Raw genomic sequence first — 22,347 nt, 5'->3', positions numbered from 1 at the left:
AGGGCAGAACCACTCTCCATAACTAATTGATTTGTAGCCTTGACAATCACAAAACTGAATTTTGTGACTAAAGCAATGACTAAATATACCTAAGAATCTATTTTACTTTATCAATAAAGTACAATATAATATTTCTTTTTGATTGCAATGCCAAGTTAACATTTTTCTGCTGTTTGTAAGGCTCAGTTACTGCCAGGAATAAGGAAAACAACTTAATTAATAATGCCATTTAAATGGAATTTTTATTGCAATACCCAGCATAGGTATTGTAATGAACAGGCATGAGGGAGAATATTGTTTAATTGTCATTAATTACGTCTCATTATGCCTTTATAGAAACTGTTTTTCTTTTTGACATAAATTTAATTTTGAGTATTGTAATGCTATTGACACCGAGAGTTTCATCAACAACTTTTGGCTTACTTCCTTCTCTTCCCATTTCTGTCTGCATCACTCAGTTTTGCTGGGACCTTAGCTATGTCTGGAGCATCACTGAGGTGTGTGGGTTGAAAATATGTTCCCTGTCTACAGATATGTGGCAGATTTTTACAGTTAGCTAGGTTTATGCTCTCAGCCAGTTTGTTTTTCCAACAAAATAAAGCCATGAGGTAAACAAATATATTTATATATCTGATTCTTAAAAATAAAAAAATGTATTTTCCTTTTGATCTGCTGTAATCATTTGAAGGAAGTGCTCTGAGATTTTACTGTTGACCAAATCTACCTATCACAATCTATTCAAATTACCATGCAAAAATTACAGCAGGGAAACTTCTCTTATGTAACCTTTCTGAGAAAGCTTGCCAGCTATCCAAGCACAGCTCTTTAGCATTGTCTGATTGCACCGCTTGGCAGAACCACATTGATGTTCTCATGCTCTTGCTCACTCTGTGCTCACTTGATCTGGATTTGTGAAGACAGCCAGTGTCTCCAGCACTGTAGAAAGTACATCACTTGTTTCAAAGTGTAGACTGACTACTAATTTTAACAATCCATGGGGCTTTTAGGAAAGGTTTCATGTGCATTTGGTGCATTTGGAGGCAGCAGCAATGTTCATTGGTCATCTTTTGTTCAAAATTAAAGCTTGGTGGGATTTGGAAGTGGCGGCCTGTCAAATTAAGAATCTTTGGATTAGGTACATAGCGATGTCTCTCTTCTGTCCAGAATGGATGTTTCCAGATCTGTCTCAGCTGTGAGTGTCAGGGGCAGCCAGGAGCTGGCTGCCTCTGATGGCAGGGCCTTGTGGAGTGCTCTGCCTTCCCAGCACATGTGCCTCTGCTCTGTGCCTGACAAAATCTGCATGCCTGTTGTTTTAGACATCAGTGCCACATGTTGCTCTCTCCTGCTTCAACTGGGCCTTCAGTGTGAGGTCAGTTACCCAGCGCAATAGTTTAGCAGCTAGAGAACCACCTCCTGAAATTACTAAAGGTGAATGGACCTTAGAATAGTCCCTGATGTCTGAAATACCAACCTCCAGCTTCTATTTCAGTACTTAAAAATCTTTAAAGATAAAATTACAAAAGCCAGATAATTGATAAATGTAGCCCTTGTCTTACTCATAACTAATAATTAATACTGGTTCAGGCAACTCTTTTCACTCAGTCCTGACATGTGCTTGGTAAAGGGCAGTATTCAGATACAAATGTGACTTTCCACACTGGCTTTTTGCTTTAGAATGAGGCTTAATATTACAGCTAGTACTTCCTTAACTTTGTGCATTACAGAGGTTTTCAGCTCTAACATGTCATCAAATTATTTTTCTTGGTATCCCAAAGCTATGAATTTTAAATATCTGTATGAGCTTCATTATAATGTTTACAGCATTGGTGATGAGCTCCTTTGGCTTCCTTAGAGTGGAAATATTTTGTAAATAATAATGGAATTTCTTATGTTCACCACATTCTTTCTTTCAAGACTGGGAGGCAGAGATAGAATGACTAGTCCAAAAATGAAGTTGTTGTTCTTTACCGCCTTATTGGGCTGAAAGTGTTTTTAACATCTTTTTTGAAATAGTACAAAATCTAAACATGGCAAACATCTGTCGTGAAGGATAAACATGAAATATACTTTCTTGTCTCTTGCAAGAATACTGTTGTAGATAATGCCTTTGGCTGATGTTTTTTAAGCAAAGATCTCATTGCTGTGTTCCACATTAAGTGCAAAGCATAATATTACTGTTTCAGGAGTGCAGGGAATTCTTGGTTGGTGTTGTGGATGTCACTTGCTATTATTTTCGTGGCACTGAGAATGAAACGTTCATTGAGAAAGATAATCCTCACACGAAAGAATGTAGGAACATGTAATTGACAATCAGGAGGTTAAAAGAGACTTGACAAGATTTCAAGGGATTAAAAAACTTAATCTGTCAAGGCACTCCTCTGCTCCAAAGGCTTGTATTCTAATTAAGATTTATCACAAGCTTTTTGGCAATAGTCCTGTCACCCTTGCACTTTTGCCCAGTGGAGAAAATTGAAACTCAGTAATTCCAGCAATATAAGAGGTGTAGTAATAATCTGCAAGAATACATGATGATGACATGTCATTGCCTGTAAGTCCCACACATCATATTGTAAAGCCATATGATGTTTTCTCAAAATCTGGATGCTGCTTTCAGGAAAACTGAAGTCTCTTGCAAGCAAGTTTTGTAGAGATGTGTGTCCCCCTGCACTTCTCCTATAGTCTTCTGACAGATTCCCAAATATTAGCAGTTTTTTAGACTAATATGATATTCAGTTAAAATGCACTGGCTTTTGATAAAGAGCAAGCTTAGAGTAGTTTAAGAGGTATTCTTTGTATTTTATCAGTCCAGGTAAACATGTAGTTCATTTTAGTAGTCGGCAAATGTGTGTAATACTTCAAATTAATGCTTATGTTTAAGAGATTTTGCAAAGCAGATATTTGCTTGGGTGATTACTTGACTTGTTGTGGGCATAGGATTAATCTTCTCTTCTTTGCTGGTAGTTTCAACTAATTTATAACTCATGCCTGTGAACAAAGAAGCTAGCTCTTAGACATGTGCTATCTGCTGTGATATTTGAATTACAGTACATGTGTTAAAGCTGGTCATTTTGTGTATATTGCATCTTTTCTGTAAACTGCAGTATTTTCTTGGTTTTTTTCTTTGAAAAGAACTGCTTGTTCTCTCTTTGAATGCTTTAAAAAAAGTCATGTCCGATGACATGTTAAACCTCTCCATACACAAGCACTGTAGAAGGAAAAGGTTGAGTCCATGTGTCCAACCTTGCTTCAAGCAATACCATTTGATATTACATTTATGGCTGAGATCACAAGAACACATGAGTTTTATATGAGTGTAATTAGCCCACTGCAGGGATTAATTATGGATGAAAGTTAGATGTCCTCTGAAGTAGACAGGAAATTGATGCTATTTCAGACAATTTCATTCACAAAAAAATACCCCAAGCCCACTCTCCCTTAGGAATTGTCACCTTTAGCAGCATTTGTAGTTTTATAATCCAGTAAAAAGAAATGTGCTACAACTTTTTAGATGACATGGACATTTGCATTTCAGAAGCTTATTTTTCCTCAATAATAAAACAAATAAAACAAAACCAGAGTGGTTTTGGCAATATTTGATAAAATAGGATAACACAAATGTGTGTCTTTTACTTGTTCTACAGAAGCAGTAAGGTGGGGGGTTAGGTATATAAATGAATATCAGTTATTTGGAAAATTTCTTAGTTCCAGAAACCTCCAAGTATAGAAGTAGGAATGTTTCTTGTAGGTTTTTTAATTTAAAAATACTTTTAAGTTACCCTTATTATGTACAGGAAAAATAGTGGGTTTTTTTCAATAATACTTGTTGAAAACTAAAACAATATCCAGCTGCATAGAGTTAGCCTACTGCTAACCACTGATTTCCTGAGGTGTAACACAGTAACTGGGTACAATAAAATTATCTTTAAACTTATCTTTTTTGTGGAATGTCCAGGCTTATCTGTTGTTTTACCTTCTCTTTCATCTTTGAAAAGCCAAGTCTCGCAGCCCTTTTTATTCAGGCAATTTTGCTGCTGAGTAAAAGTTACTTATGTTTTCAAATGATTTCCCAGGTTTTTAATTATTTCTCCAGCAACTTCTTTACTGCCTCCTGTTAGTATTCTCAAGTAGATGTAACGAAATTGAGGTATCCACATTTGAAAAGGAGAGAAAGAATCCTTCCTGTTATTTCACTTCAGCTGTAGGCAAAATTAGAGGATAATTTTAAAACACATCCTTTTTACTGATCTAGTGTCACACATTAAAAGAAGTAGTTGGTTTTCTCTATCAATTTTATAAATGACCATTACTTTAGAGCTAAGACTGGCTATTCTTAATATCACCTGTAAGATTTTACTGTGCAGTGTTGTGGCTAATTTACCTTTAAAGGGGAAAAAAAAATCAATGTGATGCTGTAATCCTAACTTGTTTTTTCCAAGGCTTAGATAATTGATACAAACTACAAAGTGGTTTACAAACTGACTTGCAAGCAATTCACTAGCTTCACAAACAACTAACAGTAAGTTTGTCTTTATGTCACAGTTTCCTTTCATCAATCATGTATGGTAAATTGTTTTTTTCTGTTGATAGTATTTTTCCTGTACCTACAATATAACTTTGCTTACAGGAATAGTTTCATAAAAAACACATTTCAGCTTAGTGGAGGAACATGGTGTGTTATTCCAATGCACATAAAATATATTAATGACAGTATAATAAAGGATTCCCTATTTAATAGCCAATCCCTAGAGTGGTGGTGATGTTTCAATAAGAGGATGACTGCAATCACTGAGCTGTTGTAAGCCCTGGGGTTTTGAACCAAAGGTTTGCATAAGATTATTTGTTTATGCAGATAGCTAATGGTTTACAAGTTTACACTGGAGGTGTTGGAGTAAGGTAGAGTTGGCCCCCTTGAAGGGGAACTCAGCATGTCCATTCTGTTTTTTAATATGGATAGAGGAGGAAATTCTGTGAGCTTGCAAGTTGATCTGCATGTAGTGGTTGGCTTATGCATCTACATAATTGCACTGTTCAGGTAGGTGAGTGATAATTACCATGGAGAGGTCTAAATCACCGTGAAGAAGTTTTGTAAAGAGGTTATAGGTTATTTTCTTTTGGCCTCAATCATGTACCTTTGATCTACAAGTGCACTGCTGTAATTGTGATATCATGAAGCCTGAAAAACAGCAAAGGATTAGAAAACCTATATATTGACTTGCACGTTCAATCAACTTGCATATGATCTCAGCAGGAAATTCAAAACAAAAGCTAATTTATGGAAAAATATGGAGTTCTAATCACAGTTTAGCTCCATGGGGTTCCAAATAACATACTACAATCTCTACATGCAGATGCTTTCATCTTACATTTCAGATTTGGTGACATTCCAAAAGTTCTTATCAAGCCTTATTATCATCTTTTATTAAAGCTTATTACATTTATCCTTATTGCATGTTTGCTGTAATATTCTGTCATTCTTAATATGGAATAAAAAAAGCTTTGATCTTTTTTAGCCAGTCATGAGATGGAAATATGCAACACAAGTGTTTCACCATATAGTATAAACTCCCAGCTCAGTGTGTCCTTTGAACATTGCATTAATTTGCCCCTGTTTCTTTTTCCTTTGGTTTATGAATCTATTCATCAGACTGCATTTCTTTGTGCCATCAACATGCAAATAGACTATGCAGGATCATATAGTGCCACTTAATTATATCCCTCAAGAGGTTTGTGGTAGTTTTGTTGGGTTTGGGTTTGGGGTGGTTGGTTTCTCTGTAATAAATAAGGCTTTTGAACTGTAGGAATGGTTGGATCACTTCATCAATGCTCTTACCTAAGAAAGGTGTTTCCAATTAATTATAGATATTACATTGTCATTGCTCTTCTTGACACTGTGGGGGTGTGATCTAAAGGGCAAAGCAAGACCTCTGGTGGAATTGTGAAAAGAAATTAAAATAGGTAAAAAAACCATGAGCTTCAGCTTTTTTCTAAAAAACAAGTTTAAGGAAGAAAAATAGTTACAAAATGAGAAGCAATAATATAAAGAAATCCCTGAAGGAATACAGATAAGTTATTAGCCTGTAGTCTTAATCTGGCCTTGACATGTGTAAATCAGGGAAATTTTCTTCTCCCTCACCATATTTAAAATAATTGATCATGACTATTGGATAGAAACCCAAAATTTACAGGATGATTTTCCTGCCCTTGTATGAACAAAGAGTCCACAATCCAGTATGCACTTCCCATCATTTCTGTACTTGTAATGATTTTTTACCATCTTTTTAGACTGAACAGCATTACCTGGAAGAAAAAAAAATATTTTGAGGAGAAAGCCCAGATAATACTAAAGACTATTTAGGTATAGTGAAAACTACTACAAAATGGAGTAGGTTTGCTGTTTGTCAGAATAAATGGGCACATCTGAAACAGGACATAATAGATATATCTTATTTAAGTAAGAGGCTGCTGAAAGATTATCTTTGTTTCTGTTTTAAGAAATCTGGATTCTCCCTTAAGCTTTGAATGTGCCTTGTATAATGCAGTTGACAGAATCAGACCATTGTTACATAAAAGTCCCTGGCTTGACAACTGAAATGAGACATTTAGCCATACAAGTTTTCAGAGGAATAAATGTTCCATCTTGGGGTAAATATAGTAAAACTATTTACGCCAAGACTACCACACATCTTTCTTAACAGTTTAAATGCAACAATACTTTTAAAGTTCCAATGTAATCATCTTTGATTAGCAGTCAAAGAGAGTAAATTTCTCCCCAGTCGATAGCTGATATACCTTTGTTGCTGGTATTTTTTCTAGGCAATTTTTAAAATGTTTTTCAAATTCATTGTTAAAAGATTCCAGGAGAAAATGAGGAATAGACTAGACAGGTTGGATTTTTTTTTTGCAGATGAAACAGTAAAATCAATGGACCTATTCAACTGTTCAGGATAAAAGGGAAAACTAGTTTTTCAGTTACTGTATTGGTCTTGATAGGTATTACTGGGTTTTTCACATAGCACTCTACTAAAATGTTTTACATTCAGTGTATATGTTCAGCAACTTTCATGTGATGCTGCTGGTGACTAATCTTTTGAAGGTGCTCAAAAGCATGTACTTTAAAGTTATTTTAAATTTAGAAATTACAGGGATTTTATCGATTTGAGAAAAAGAGTAATAAATAAAGAACTTGTCTTTGTAAATTTTAATTCACTTTATTTAAGATTTTAATTAACTATTTTTAATTCACTATTTGATCTGCAGCAACATTCAAGGTATCCTATTATCTGAGAAAAAACCAAAAGAATGCAAATCACTGACAGTTCATTTGCACATCTTCTGGTCCACTTCAGGTCCTTCAGAATAAAATAGATTTAGATTCTAATTATGTCTGCAAGAAAAATATATGGAAGATGATTTTTAAAACCACTTCAATGTTCAAATATTTCATTTTAAAATGTATTGCCAACAGGGAGATGAACTAGAAGATAATCCTTCAACAAGATTGAGCAATAATTGCAATTTGCTTAGTTTAAATTATAATCTTCTTTGCATTGCTTTAAATATAAATTATGTTCACTTTTCCTTATGTTTAAGCGTGCGTAAAGATTTTTCAATTAATTCTCAGGAAGCAATTTTTAAAATCATGGTTTCAAAATATCAGCACCCAGAAATATGTAGCAGTGGCAGTCCTGGAACATGAGTTCAGTAACTTAGCAAGGAACTCATCTTCAAGCACAGCTTCGTGAATATTAAGACTTGATTACCATACCTTGTAAAACACATGGGAGAAGGGAAGGAGGGTCGCCAATATCATTCAGTTCCTCTTGCCAACTTCCCCTACGGTGTTGAGTTCTTTATGTTCATAGAACATATGCCATAGGCCTTATCTCCAGAGGTTTTGGGGAGATGCTTGCTCTTTAGAGACAGCCAGTGGTTTTTTTTTTCTGCTGTCTAGTGTTAATTTTTCATCTGTTGCTATTCTAAGAAAAGCTGGAGGAGCAGTGTAAGTCCATTTCCCAATTTAGGCAACTCTGTTTCTTCTTGTTACTTAAAAGAATCCTCTTACCTGTGAATTCTTGTTCTTCTGAAATGCCCTGTGTGAAAATACCTTTACAATTCTTTCCTGCAAAAAACAAGTTGCCATATTTGGAAGGAAAGGTCTTGAATTGCTGGCACTTCTCACTGATACTTCAGAGTACTATTTCCATTACAGTACTACTTCCATTACTGCAGGACTGCTTCTGTGAATAAAGGCTCTGCTTGTACGTGTATAGTTTTGTTTGTCCATCCTTATGATCTGCATTTGTGATTCTTTCACCTGCACAGCTCATAGGGTGTTTGCTATGCCCTTTGTGTTTCATGTGAGCATATTTGTTACTTACAGTACTTAAGAAAAAGTTGCAGTTGATCCTGGTGAGTTATGATAGAGACAACCTTGAATTTTGATGAGAACAATACATACGTTTCTTTGGCTTTTACTGTATATTGCTACCCTTTTCTACAAAGAAATAAAAATTCTGATAGTCATAGACATCAGAATTGTGTGTATTTGCACATCTGATCTAAACTTTGTGTTCTGTTTCAAGCTACACTGGATACTGGATAATGCTAATACCTGTCTATTTCCTTCATGAACTAGCTGTCTTATCCTCATAGCATTAAAGTGTAGGAGAAGAGGGAAAAAATGCAGACAAGTCCAGTTCTTGCTAAATGGTAGAACAGGTACATTAATTGGTGTTCTGTTACAATTCTTTTTTGTGCCTCTCATAATTTTGGCAGAAGAGAACTTTGAGATGCAGCAAGGCTGCAAATGCAGCAGGTATGCAGTTGAATGCAGGGTAGTTGTCAGCCCTCACAGTTCTAGTTCTGCTACTTAGTTACATAAATTATCCATCTTACACCACCTACTAATAAAGGACTGGTTTCTTTTTGGATGCAAGTCTTGGAGAGTATTTTGAAGTGATAATACAGTGTATTTCTGAAGAACGAGTTCCTTGTAAAGGCAATGCTTAAAGCACCGAATTACTAGCTTGAGAAAGGAGCATGCACAACAAATGGGAACTTCTTCTTGAAGATTATTGCAAAATGTTTTACACAGTGTAAACTAGTGATGGGGTTTTTTTCAAGTGTTTGCTGTGAAATGTTTTCTTAGTTGCTGTTTTAATTATTGAGTGGACATGGAAGGCTTTGTAGACTGATTACAAACCAAAATAACTAGGCTTCCGTGATCGCAAGATCAGCCAAGCTTGAAAAAGCAGTTTTAAGATGGTTCGGAAACTCTTCAGTGAACTGTGTGGTGACAGATGGCAAGATTACCCAATTGTCTACAACAAATGATAGCATTTTTATGTTAGCAGTAAGGCTGCTGTTGGTACAAATGCACTCCTTTAATCTGAGTTCTGAATATTTGAATATGCCAGTCCAGTGGCAGGGGAGGGGGAAAGAGGAGGATAAGAGCAAGACTGTTAATTTGGTTAGTGCTTTTATGTTTGGGATTTTTTCTGGTGAATTTAGTTGTATTGGCCAGCACCACACATGCACATAGACACTGCTACTATGTTCATGCCAAAGCAGCCCAGATCCAAGAGAGTTTTCTCATCTCTGATGCCTCTTCTTTCCACTCCGTTAGAGGGAATGCACTCCTCACCATTTAGACTATCACCCCTCTCTAAAGGCTGGCCATGCAGATAATTTGTCCAGTAGCAGTACAAATGTCGCCTTAAACAACTCAGTCCAAAGGTAAATGCTAGCAGAGCTTCACCAAGTGAAGAACTCTTCATAGCTAGAGATTACTTTGCAGAACAGATGTAGGGACTGAGACAGCAGAACAGATAGATCCTAGAATCCCAGGTTAAAGATAGTAGGTTTTTTCATAAATGTAATTTAGGTTAAAATTAATAAATTTAATTAAAATTAAGTGGGGGGTTTTTTTGAGTTTACAAAAAGGTAACTAATCATAGGTTGAATAGTTAAAGATGGAAAATACCTTTAAAATCATCAAATCATCAACCTAACACCACCACCATGTTCACCATTAAACCATGTGCTGAAGAGCCATAGCCACTGGTTTTTTGAGATGGTGATCCTTCCAGAGATGGTGTCTTCACTACATCCCTGGGCAGTCTGTTCCAATGTTTTACAATCCTTGCCATGAAAACATTTTCTCTTAATATCTAATCTTAACCTCCCCTGGCATAATTTGAGGCCATTTCCTCTTGCCCTGTTGCTTGTTAGATGGAAGAAGGATTGAGACTCACCTTACTACAACCTGCTTTCAGGTAGTTGTAGGGATTGTGAGGGTCTCCCTGAACCTCATTTCTCTGGGCTAAGTGACCCCAACTTCATCAGCTGCTCCTCATAAAACTTGTGCTCCAGACCCTTTACCAGCTTCATTGCCTTTCCCTGGATGTGCTTCAGTACCTCGGTGTCTTTCCTGTTGTGAAAAGAGCTGGACACAGCACCTGATGTGTGGCCAAATATGCAGGACAAATCCCAGCCCTGTTTCTGCTGGCCACACTATTTCTAATACAGGCCAGGATGCCATTGGCCACCTGGCCACTGCTGTCAACGAGCACTTCAGGGTCCTTTTCTGCTGGTCATTTTTACAGCTACTCCTCCCCCAGCCTGTAGCACTGCATGGGGTTGTTGTGACAAAAGTGCAGGACTCAGCACTTGGCCTTCTTGAACCTCCTACAACTGGCTTTGTCCCACTGATCCAGCCTACCCAGATCCCTCTGCAGACCCTTCTTACTATCCAACAAATCAGCAAACATGAATGATTGCATCATTCTCCCTTTGGAAATTCAGAACTAGTCCATACCATTTGACTTGAGGGTCCCAGACATCCCACTGAGGTATCAGTCCCAGGTGCTGCTAAACAGATTCATAATAGCATCAAAAATTTTTATCAGATGCCTCAGTTTTCTTATAAAATTTATAAATTTTTACGGATATAAAGTTTGCTTTTACATTGATGGCCAGCTGTGAGAAGACAAATTTTGGTTGGCACAATAGTGCCCGAGTTTGTCTTCATCGATCAATTTAACCATGATCCTAGAGTTCATAATCTCTAAAGAAATTCTGCCTTGTAATTTGATGCTTTAGCAATAAGCCTGTTTCTTTCATGTTTGTTATAAAAGGACAATTTTCTAAATTCCATAGCACTAACTCAGAGAGATTGGTGGTTGAATTACTTAGTGTATTAGTACACACACTAAGTTTTATCACTGGAATTGTCTAGCAGCAGTTTTTGTCTCCTTAAAAAATATTCCTGCATTCCTGATCTGTGAAACAGCTGCATTTATCTGTCTGTTCATTTTCATTAAACATTGTGTCTTGTACTTGTTTCTAGTTCATTGTCAAAGCTGAGAGAGGAATAGTATATTTGAGGGATACAGCTAACACTCTCAATCTTTGACAGTAATCTGCAGTGAGACTCACATCAGTACAAAGACAAAGAAAAGGTAGCTGTCACTTACACTGTAGTAATTGTGGTTATATTGACGTAGTCAATATTGATCCCACAGTCCTTGCCTTTGAAGACTTCAAATTCCAGCTGTTTTGAATTACAAGGGAATGGCTAAAACGTCATGTTGGAGCTTCTCCTTCTGATCTCCCAGTGCATGGAGAGGCACAGGGCATGTACATAGCACCAGCGATGTTAATGATGTTCTAAACTCCCATGTTTCTAGAGTTACAAAATGAATATCGCTTTCTTTTCTCCAGAAGAACTAATAAAAGGGATAAGAAGACAGCAAAGTTAAGAGAGGTGATTTAGATCTCTGGACTTGAAAACAAGGAATGTACTGGGTTTAAATCATGAAATATTTAGCTATTTGCTGTCTTTCATTGCTGCCAGTGAAATGAACAAGTATAACAAATTGTGGAGTTTGACCCTAGGGATTTTATTGAAATATATTAAAACAGATACACTCATCAGGTGATTAATACATAAATAACAATTTCAGCTGAGGTAGGGTCAAAATAATGATGGCTAATTCTAGTGATGTGCCAGAGATAGTGGTGGTCAGATTTATGGTTTAACAAGAGTTGAGAGGGGATAAAAGAAATATGTTTTTAGGGTCAAGGAACATTCTACATTATCAGGCTTTGACAGGCAATTTAAAGTCTGGGAAAGAATTGTAACAGTAGAGTCAGAGACTTGGAACAAAGAGAATATGTCATCTGTAGTGAAGATTTCAGTCTTTGAAGTATTCAGTAACAGGTCTTTAGTTGCATTCTGGTTTTTTGTTTTGTTCAGATTAAGGGAGAGGCTTTAAGGCAAAGACCTGGCAGACAACCTCTTAATTTGGCAGGTTTTGTTGCCTGGCTAACTAAACTTCCATTTATGCCTGTTCATCTTAAATAAGGGTTGGCATGGTCAATACAGAGAGATTTATAGACTAGAGATGAAACCAAATGGGATGAAGAATTTTTTGTCATTTGCATAGAGGGAATGAAAAAATTAGTGACATTGACTATAGTAGTAATCTTACTTCAGAGAGAGAGAAGTAGCAGAAGCAATAAAGTGCAGTGAATTATTTTCCTTATATTTTGCACTAATAGTTAAAATACATGAGTATGGATTTTTTTTCCCAGTGTATTTTTATTGCCTAGTAGCACTGAAAGACTATTTTAACTGCTTTGCAGATAACTGTTGTCATGGAATGAGCAAAACTACATTAGCCCAAGCACAAAGTAGAATAATTACAATAAAATGCATTTTGGTGGCATTATAGAGAATTGGACCAGAAAAAAATAATCCACAGACAGCATGAAATTGTATGAGAGTATCTCAGTATAGCACTAAGATAGGGGGTTTTTTCCCATATTTTTGTTCTAAAAGTTTAGATGCTGGGTTCATTCCTTAATCCCTGATGATCAAGGTTCCTTAAGTTCCCTGTAACACCATGGAAGGTTAACTCTGTTTCATAATTAACTCAGCTAAACTCTTTAACATGGTATCAACTTTCAAATGAACGTGGTTGTGGGGAATTAAGTAATTCAGAAACCTAATTTATGCCTTACCATTATCAGAGCAAAGTGCCCCAGTGTCCCTGGCTCTGCTCATGGCCTTGGCCTCATTTTGTGGGCTAGTGTGAGGAATGGGCACGTAATGGGAGGTTGTGCAGGGTGTTGTTGACAGCATGAAGTGCTTGTGTCTTAGGTTAGCCCTGCAACACCCACAGCACCCTCCTCCCTCTCCTCCTGTATTTACTCTTTCTTTTCCCTTTCTGGCTAACCAGGACAGATCCATCTGCTGGGAAAATCATTTCTTTTAGTAGGTCATTTAAAAGTTCACTTAAATGATTTGTCTCTTCTGAAGGATCAAAAATGAAAAAAAGAGAAAAGAACATAATTACTGCCTATCCTTTTGAACATTGATTTGGGACCGGTAAAAGACTCAAAATGAGGCTGGTGAGCTTTCTGTCAACTGCCTTCACTGAAAGCACTGTATCATTAAAGGACAGTGGTAGTAATTGCTTTGTGCCTTTGCTGAACTATTAGTCTGCAAATGCTTGTTCATGTAATTTAATTTTTTTAATGTATGAGTTGCTATGCCACTACGAGGCATGTAAAGTCGTTGCTTGTGCAATTTGTCATTGTGGTTAAAAGCATCAAATAACCTGTATCCTCTACCACCAGCAATGCATCTGTTTGGCCTCAACTGGCAGTTGCAGCAGACTGAAAATGATACATTTGAGAATGGAAAAGTGAATTCTGATACTGTGCCAACACATCCTGTAACCGTTCCTGCTGGAGACAGTGGTAAGTGAAATGGGCACCATTTTTTTTTCCTTCTTTTGGAACATTTCCTTCCTTTGTGTCTTACTAACATCATCACACTGTAACGGTTTTCGTCCAAGACTCTATATTTAATGCAAGTACAGAGCATTTGTAAGGAATAGTAATTTTAAAAAGATGAACAAGAACAAACAGTTTCGCCTACCTAGCATGTGAAGGGGCCTAAGGATCCTGAGCAGTAATGCTGATCTTACTAGGAGAGCTAACTGTCAACCAAAATTCCTCACAGGAATTATATGTGATATTTGATGAGGATAGGAAAGCTCTCATCATATCTAGAGAAGCAGAACCTCTATTTACTCCAGAACACCTGATAATATTTTTATTGTTGCTGTGGGGTCCCCAGAGGCAGCAGGAGGGTGCTGAGGCTGGCTTGGACCATCCTGCCTTAGGGACCTCGTGTTGAACAAATAGCCACAACAAAGCCAGGGCCCCAAGGTGTCAGGACATACTGTTTCATAAGGGGGACGTGATACAAGAGTCAGTCCTTGGGACTTTCAGCAAGCTCTCAGTAATTCTGGACAAAAGATTGCATGTGCGTGTTCCATCGTAATCACTTTTCCTGAAGTTTTTGCTCCAGAAGAGGCCTTTCAGGAATAATAAGCATATTTTTGAAGCTTCTCACTTAGCTATGCTTACAAGGCTTACACTCCATTATCAAGGAGTTTTGTGTGGCATGATGACCTCACTATGGAATATCTTGGGTTTTTCTCTATAGAGGTTGATGTTTTCTTCTCCCTTTTTTTTTTCTTTTTATTTCTCTCTGAAATTTAATAGGTCAGGTATAATATGTACATTTGTTTTCTCAAAGTCTCTGGCATATAATGTTGAGTCTGAATCATCCAACTAATATATAAAGCAGGAAAAAAAAGCTTCCTAATTTTGTTGTAAGAGCTTTTAAAATACAAACCACATAAAGGGATTATTTTTTATCGACCTTTTTCCATGTTGCCCTTTAAGATTCTCCAAACATTTAAGAGCTTGTGCACTTTTGGCTAACAGAGGCTTCAAAATCAATAGGTTTTGAATAGAAAACTTGATTTAAATGGTTGATGAATGCAGTGTTTGCTTCATTACACAAAAATCCATTTTTCCATTCACAAGGTACATCTGACCTCCTTACCACTGAGAAGAAGGAAGCCTCTGCTGGCAGTTGACATCTAGAAAATTTTTCAAGTTATCACAGCTCCAAATCATAGAAAAGTTATAGCTCAGTTCCCTGCTTTTGTCATTTTTGTAAGCCTGTGAAACTTCTCCAGTAGGACATTTTCTTCTCATTTCCTTTACCTTCCTGACTTTTTCTTGTACTTAGATAATCATTATCGCTTCCTGTTTTCTTCTTACTTATTTTGAATGAAGAGAAAAAAACTACTTTATAATTATGAATATTGATGCTGCAGTGACAGCTTTTCATCCCATTATCTTCTGCATTCAATAACCAATATACTTTATTTTATAAAATATATTTTATGTTTTTGAAAATATTTTATAAATATTTTATGTTTTTGAAAATATTTTATAAACACTTACTGGGTTTTTTTCCCTTGATAATTTTTAATTTTTTTACCAAACTAAAACCTGTTATACACTGCCTCAAAGATAAAAGGAAATAACAAGGATATCAAATACATTTTTCCTTCCATATGTCCCTAAATACAATTCAAGAGAACAGGGTTAATTCCACCCACTTAAAATGGTGTCTTCTGCAGAATATGGTCCGTGGTCATCTATCAGCATGCATCAATACTGAACAACAGACAGACCAGAGAGTACACATTTTAAACCACCAAAGAGGCACCAGTTAGGCAGAAGGGAAAGCTTGATGACTGGATGTGAAATGTGAGCAGCAAGGCCCCTGTGCTATCACTCTGGTTACTGAAAACTGTAAGGAAGAATCAATGAAACCTTGATTCAGATATTTTGACCGCTGAACAACTTTCAGTACCACCCTTCTCTAGTCCCCTGGTAATGTCCTGATCCTCTGATTTGGATTTGAGACATTTCAACCACCTTAATAGTAAATGTGTATGAACATGACATTCCATGTTTTGGTTTAAAGCTGCATGTAGGAACTGTTACTATTTAGAAAATGGAAAGGAAACGATGACACTATGAAGATCTTTCTTATGCTCATTGAGATACAACAGGGAACAAAGAATAATTAATCCCCTAACCTTAGGGTGACAATCAGCTGCTGACAGCTTTGAGAGAGATGTTGGGGTGCTAAAGGGGCACATGGCTACAAAGTAAAACCATCTTTTTTCAGTGAAGAACATAGGAGTCCATTAGTGTACTATCTGCTGAGTGTTGAACCCCAGAAACAGGCATTCCTGGGAAGCTGGTTCATGTATTTGATAAACAGCACTTATTCAAGCTGTCTAGCTCATCTTTTCAGTAGTACAAGGCAGTTATTTTTCATTTGAAGTGTAGAAATAGGGGAAGTTGCAGATCAATATTGCAAACAAGTGTTTATTGTTTAGTGATTACCTGTCATCAGTGTGTGAATTTGTTCAACACAATATGCTTTAATTTGAAGAAAGAAGTAGAAAGCAAATGCTTAAATAAGCAGAAATAGGAAATACAGATCCATCTTCTAGAATAACACATGAATATTATGAAAGGTTACATCCAAATTCAGAAAACATTAAACTCATCCTGAAAATTGTTTAAAAACTGGGGTCTTTAAGATCAGATATTTCACTGTCTTTTCTCAAGAGCACTCTGATCAGTGTGATAATCCTGTGAGACATTTTCAGTGACTGCAATGCTGCTGTGACACAGCTCTGATGATGATACAAGTTCCACTCAAGGCCTCTCAGCAGTGCTTCTGAACCTGTTTAATTCAACAGCAGTCTCAGTTCATCTTGGATGCACAATAAGTGCCGAGGATCAATCTGTGACCTCACCTGGCATTTCAGATTTTAATCTAGTTTTTTTGCAGTCTAAATGTTTGCAAAAAGGTTGTGTCAGTTTCTTCCATCAAATGATGAATAATGTAGGATTTGAACGTAAAAGACAAGGCTGAATTGTCAGTTCTTCAGAACACTTGTATGCAAACAAGTGAGCATCACATGAACATGCTTATCACATTCAGATGGATTTAGTTCAATCTTTATAATAGACTAGCTGATAAAAGGAATATGAATTGGTAAAAACACAGCAAACTCCAAGACTATAATGACAGTTCCATTTTTCTTCGTATTGTTTCACTCAAGCCTCACCTTCATGTGCCAGCTGCTTAAATACAGCATTGCTTGCTTATGCAAAACCAAAAATAGGTAACCAGAGCTGTAGTATTTGGTAGTATTGAATAAATGCTCTGATATTTAATGTAGAAATGTTTATATTAGTTCTCTTGACTACCTGTGTTTATGTATCTATTATTCTTTAAATCTGTATGCTGCATTTTCCTTTTTATTTTTAATGTGAGACTTTATTCTGAGAAACCTCTGTTAAAATGCTAGTGAAAAAAGTATAGTTTAATGTAGATTCTAAACTGCTTCCATTATGCTCCTCCTTAGGGATGCTACAGCATTTTTTGTATGTAGGCATTTGTGGTATCTTTGCCTTTTTATTTCCAAATCATTGAATTCCTGGGATCTTCGATACAAAAAGGTTGTCAGGTAGAATTCTTCCTGAGGTAATTCTCAGTATTTGAAGATATATATGAAGGATGATTGAAAGCTAGAAAAAACCACTAATTTTTGATCTCCATATTATTCTAAACCATCAGGAAAATTAGGAGGATTTGCACAAGAAAACAACACTATAGATTCTGGAGAACTTGATATAGGCCGAAGAGCGATACAAGAAGTGCCCCCTGGGATTTTTTGGAGATCACAACTCTTCATTGATCAGCCACAATTTCTAAAATTCAATATATCCCTTCAGAAAGATGCATTGATTGGAGTATATGGTCGAAAAGGCTTACCACCTTCACACACTCAGGTAAGAACTGCTTGCATTAAAAGTAGCACATTATTGAAAACCATGATCTTGTATCTTTTGTATCTTTTTTCTCTCTCAGGATTACATTCTTTTCTATTTTGCTGATTTTCATTTTCACTGTTTATACTTTGTTGATCTCATGTGATGACCAGAACATTGGTAATACTCTGTGTTGGGATCTAGAATGGTGGGTACATGGTATTCTTATTTATGAGCTGTTCTATTGCCTAAGCAACGATTCTTCAGATATGGAGTTGTTTCATGCAGAATTTATAGGTACTTTATTTTATTCTTTGGTAAATTGATATCTCTTTAAAACCTAAGCAAACTAATATAGAATCTTTTGGCCATGCATAAGGTGTGGTTGACAGTTCCTGCAAAGAGCACATTAACCAAATTTCCAAACAAGAAGACAAGCAAATACTACAGTATTTACAGCTTGGTGTCTCTCTAAGTAAAAACATAAAAGAAAAAATACATAATATATATCTACAAAGATACAGTGAACTGGGGTTATAAAAGTGGCAGTCTTCACTAGGCCTCTACTGTCTTGAAACTTTGCTATTAAGTGTGCCAGAGGATTTATTCTCTTCCACCCATCAGAAGATTTCTAATGACACCTCTTATAGCATATGGTCACATTTCCTAGTAACAAAAACCCACGTTTTATCCATAGTGATAGGACAGTTAAAGTATAAAAGAGTGAACCGTCTTCTGGATTGGCAGGACAAACAGAGAATCAGTGCCTCAGATGGTACTTTAGTATTAATTGTATTCATATTATTTTAAAGATTTAAGACCCTCCAAGATTAGATTTCTTCCAACACAGTATTTATCCAACTGCTGGCTCAGATCCATTTTTCCACCTGAATAGGTATTTTAGTTCATTTTCTTCTACCACATTCAGAGAAATATCTTAGTGACTTTTGAGTGTATGGGTTTGCCATGGACACAAATCTAAGTATAGCAACCAAATGGTATTAATGTATCAAAGCTTGACTGATTGTGTCTGATACATAGCAGCAAATCCATAGGTGTAGCAGCAAATCCATAGGTGCAAAATTCATATATTTTAATTCAGTCCCATTTTTAAAAAAAATTTATTTTCATGCTACTGCACTATTTAATTTTTTTGCTTTTTTTTTAATTCAGGTATAACTTTTAAAATATGTACAATATAGACATATATATGTATATATATTATATATTAATAATTATTATACCTACTTAACAGACAAAATCAACAGAGGAAGGGTTAGCATGGCAGGTAAAGTCATGGAATGTTACATTAACTTTATTTTGTAGTTTAGTTTCCATTAAAGTACAAACACTTTACTGAATGCAGAAAATGCACTCATGTTTACTTAAAAATTTGATCTTCATAATAATGATTAAATGGATTTTCTTCAGACCTTCACGTATGAACACCCACCCTCAGGCTGACAACAACCACATGAAATTCTAGCATAAAGAAAATTGATTCAAAAAGTTATCAGCCATTTGAAGTAGGGGTTTGGAATACAAATGCCATCTCGATGACAGTAGCAGGGGTTAGGGGAATACATGTGTGGCAGGAATGAATAAAACTGAAGAAGCTGATCTAGACTTCTAGACTATGCATTTATATGAGAAGTTATGCAAGTAATTATGACTATTAGAAAAATGATCTTTACTTGATTCCTTAGCCTGTCAAAAGATTGAAATAGGAGTGCCCTTTATCCAAAAACACAGAGACTACTAAATCTTTTTCCTGTCCTCTGTGTTACATAGACTCCAGGTTCTTACTAATGTTTAAGTACGATACAACAGAAGTATCATATGTGAGTCCTGCTTAACATTTTGGATATACTGTTCCCAGGATATAGGTCAAGCTCTCTTGTCCTCTTTTTGCCTGGTATATAATTAGAGTATTTTTTACAAACCATTGACTGACATTTGATACACTGAAAAATTAGGCATGCTTACTTATCAGTGCCCTACTGAACTTACAAGGCTGCTAGAGCTTCCCATGTTTATATGGCCTTGAACCCAATGATGTCCAGTTTAAGTGTCTGAGATAAAGTATGTATGTAATCTCCTGAAAATGCAGTTTCAGTAAGCAGTTGGGGTTTTATTTGAGACCATGCTCCTTCATGTGGAGGAAAAAAAATGGAATAAAATACATCTTGACAGTTTAGGCCTTTCTCCAACCAAGTCCTAACACAGGGCTTTGATGAAGACACAACTCATCCTGGTAAAATACATGTTTAACTGGAGTAGCTTATGTAAACAAAATAAGGTATTTTGGCAAAAAGACATCTAATGAAATAGACCGCTAAAGGGGAATACAAGGATAAGTCCATTTCTTGTTTTTGTATTTCCCCTAACTCTTATGGCTTGTACCAACAAAAGTTCCTAACTGCAAGCTAGGCATAGGTAACAGGGACAGACTAACAGCTGATGTTTGGCTTCACTGCATCCTTGCATTCCACTTCCATCCTTCACTTCCATCCTGCCCATTAGACAAGGCAGCTCACTCATGTGGCTCCAAGTGTCACAGGAACATGGCAGACAAACACATGAATATCCATGCTGAGTTTGGTCAAGGCCCATCTGGCCTTCTCTCTGTGATGGGGGCCGTGAGCAGACACAGAGATCAGTAAAGCAGCATGATAGTATTGTAGTTATTCTTCCCACAATATCCTTTTGGCCTCCAGAGTTTTAGGGCTGAAGGACTTTGCTGAGTCAAAGATGCTGTCTTTGATTTGTCTACAAATCTTTGATAGATTCTTTTTTCCTGTGAATTTGCATAGTCACCTTTGAATCCATGGAAGGTTTTAGCATCTGTGTCATTTGCAGCAGGGCTTAACTACTCATCTCACACTGTACTCCTCAGTGTGTTTTGAGACAGTAGCTTTTGTTTGACATACTGTTGAAAGTGTTTTGGAAGAGGCAGAGCAGAATTTCTCATTAATTTCTTCTTCATGCCACCCTTGATTAAGGGATCTCAAGTGTTATCGTTGAGTTGTATTTGTTCCAGGCTGTTTTGGCATTCTTTTTATGAAAGCTTTTGCAGTCCTTTGTTTATCCTTTTCTGAAAGTTGTCCTGTTTTAATGCAGCTTTTTCAAGGTGTAGAGACCAGAACAGCCTAGAACATAAGAAGTGTTAAACTGTGATGGTTTCATTCAATGCCTTAATTATGTCTGCTTTTTTCTTTTTTTCTTTTTTAATTATTGAGCTCTTATTTCCATAATCTGTCTACCATAGCTCAAAGAGCACATCCTATAATGACAAAAGTTGGCTCAGAGCCCATCTTAGGATGTGTAACGCTAGGGTTGTTTCATGAGGACTTTGAAAAGTAGGATCTCACTCAGATATATCACTTCATGTCTGTGTCTCTTGAATGCTATCTGCCCTTATCTTCTAGTCACAGAATGACAAGTGCTAATAACAAACTTTTATGCAAATGAGCAACTGCTGCTTGTTTCTCAAACGTCAGTATTTGAATTTTCAGATCTTACGTTAAATAATAGAGAACTTATTACTTCCTGCACTCTGCCAGCATTTGTAAAGTTGCCTTATCACCTGTCCTCCTCCAAAGTCTTTGCTCATATGCCTGTGATACCCTACATGTATCTGCACAATTTTCTTTAGCTCTCTCTCCTTACAGCTTTGGTTTCTACCAATGTCTGTCTTCTCTCCACTGTCAACTTTTACTGTAATGCAAAACTTGACTTTTACATTTGCCACCTTGTTCTCCACTTCTCTCCTGTATCCTTTGCTGGTTTATCCACCTCATTTTTGTACCTAGTTAAAACCTTACAGCGAGTAAGAGGACACTGTAGTCAATATCTGTCCCTAACTGTACAACCTCTGGTGCCAATTATCCTTCTATTGCAGGGGACATAACAAAAGTATGATAGAAATAAGCTTGGAACAGATTTCAAGAAGTCTTTACGCCCTTGTCTTGTAATAAGATGAATTGTATATAAACTATTTCTATAAAACGCTGAAAATTCTATTAATTAAACAGTAATAGAATGGAGAAAATTTAACTCTTGTGCTGTCCCATAATCCAAAATAATAGAGATGTAGCATGTAGGAAATGGTTTGATGCATCGTATTCAGGACAGAATTTTTGGTTGTTTTGCTTTATTCTCTTTAGGTGTCAAAATTAGTCTCAAGCACAGCTACTATTTGTGTGTCACAGACTGATCTGAGATGCATAGCTCTCTTTCTGGGGAATCATGAATAAATCAACCAGAAATAATTGACGGTGGCTGTCCATTCAAAACTCAATCAATGCAAGCCTGAAAGTCTTTGTGACACTTTCTAAAAATGTCAGTTCCATTGCAGCCAGAGAATCAATATGTTTATTTAAAGAGACTTTTAGGAATAAAAAAGAGACTTTGGTTTAAAGCAAAACTGTATGGAGTGGTAAGGCAAATCATCACATTTAGACTCAATGTAAACGAAATAAATTTATCCTCATAGAAGGAAAATAAAATTGGTATGGTTTTGCTTATGAAGATAATTGGTTTTCCGGTCTGTTTTTGTTGCCATGTCTCAAATATAAAAAAGCAGCCTTTAAAAGGGTTAGTTAAGATCAATTTTTTTTT

At 36.3% G+C, this 22,347-nt stretch overlaps 1 protein-coding gene across 1 annotated transcript in view; it reads left to right on the top strand.

The window, feature by feature from the left end:
• Positions 1-22,347, top strand: part of TENM3 (teneurin transmembrane protein 3) — a 312,368-nt gene that overhangs the window by 203,963 nt on the left and 86,058 nt on the right. The window contains exons 6-7 of the mRNA XM_059469963.1: positions 13,642-13,764; positions 17,534-17,748. Coding sequence (XP_059325946.1) covers positions 13,642-13,764; positions 17,534-17,748 — 338 coding nt within the window. The remainder of the gene's footprint in view (positions 1-13,641; positions 13,765-17,533; positions 17,749-22,347) is intronic.

Source organism: Ammospiza nelsoni, chromosome 4, assembly GCF_027579445.1.
Source record: "Ammospiza nelsoni isolate bAmmNel1 chromosome 4, bAmmNel1.pri, whole genome shotgun sequence".
Lineage (NCBI taxonomy): Eukaryota > Metazoa > Chordata > Aves > Passeriformes > Passerellidae > Ammospiza > Ammospiza nelsoni.
The sequence above is the reverse complement of the archived record's forward strand: the minus strand, read 5'-3'. Positions and strand labels throughout refer to the sequence as shown.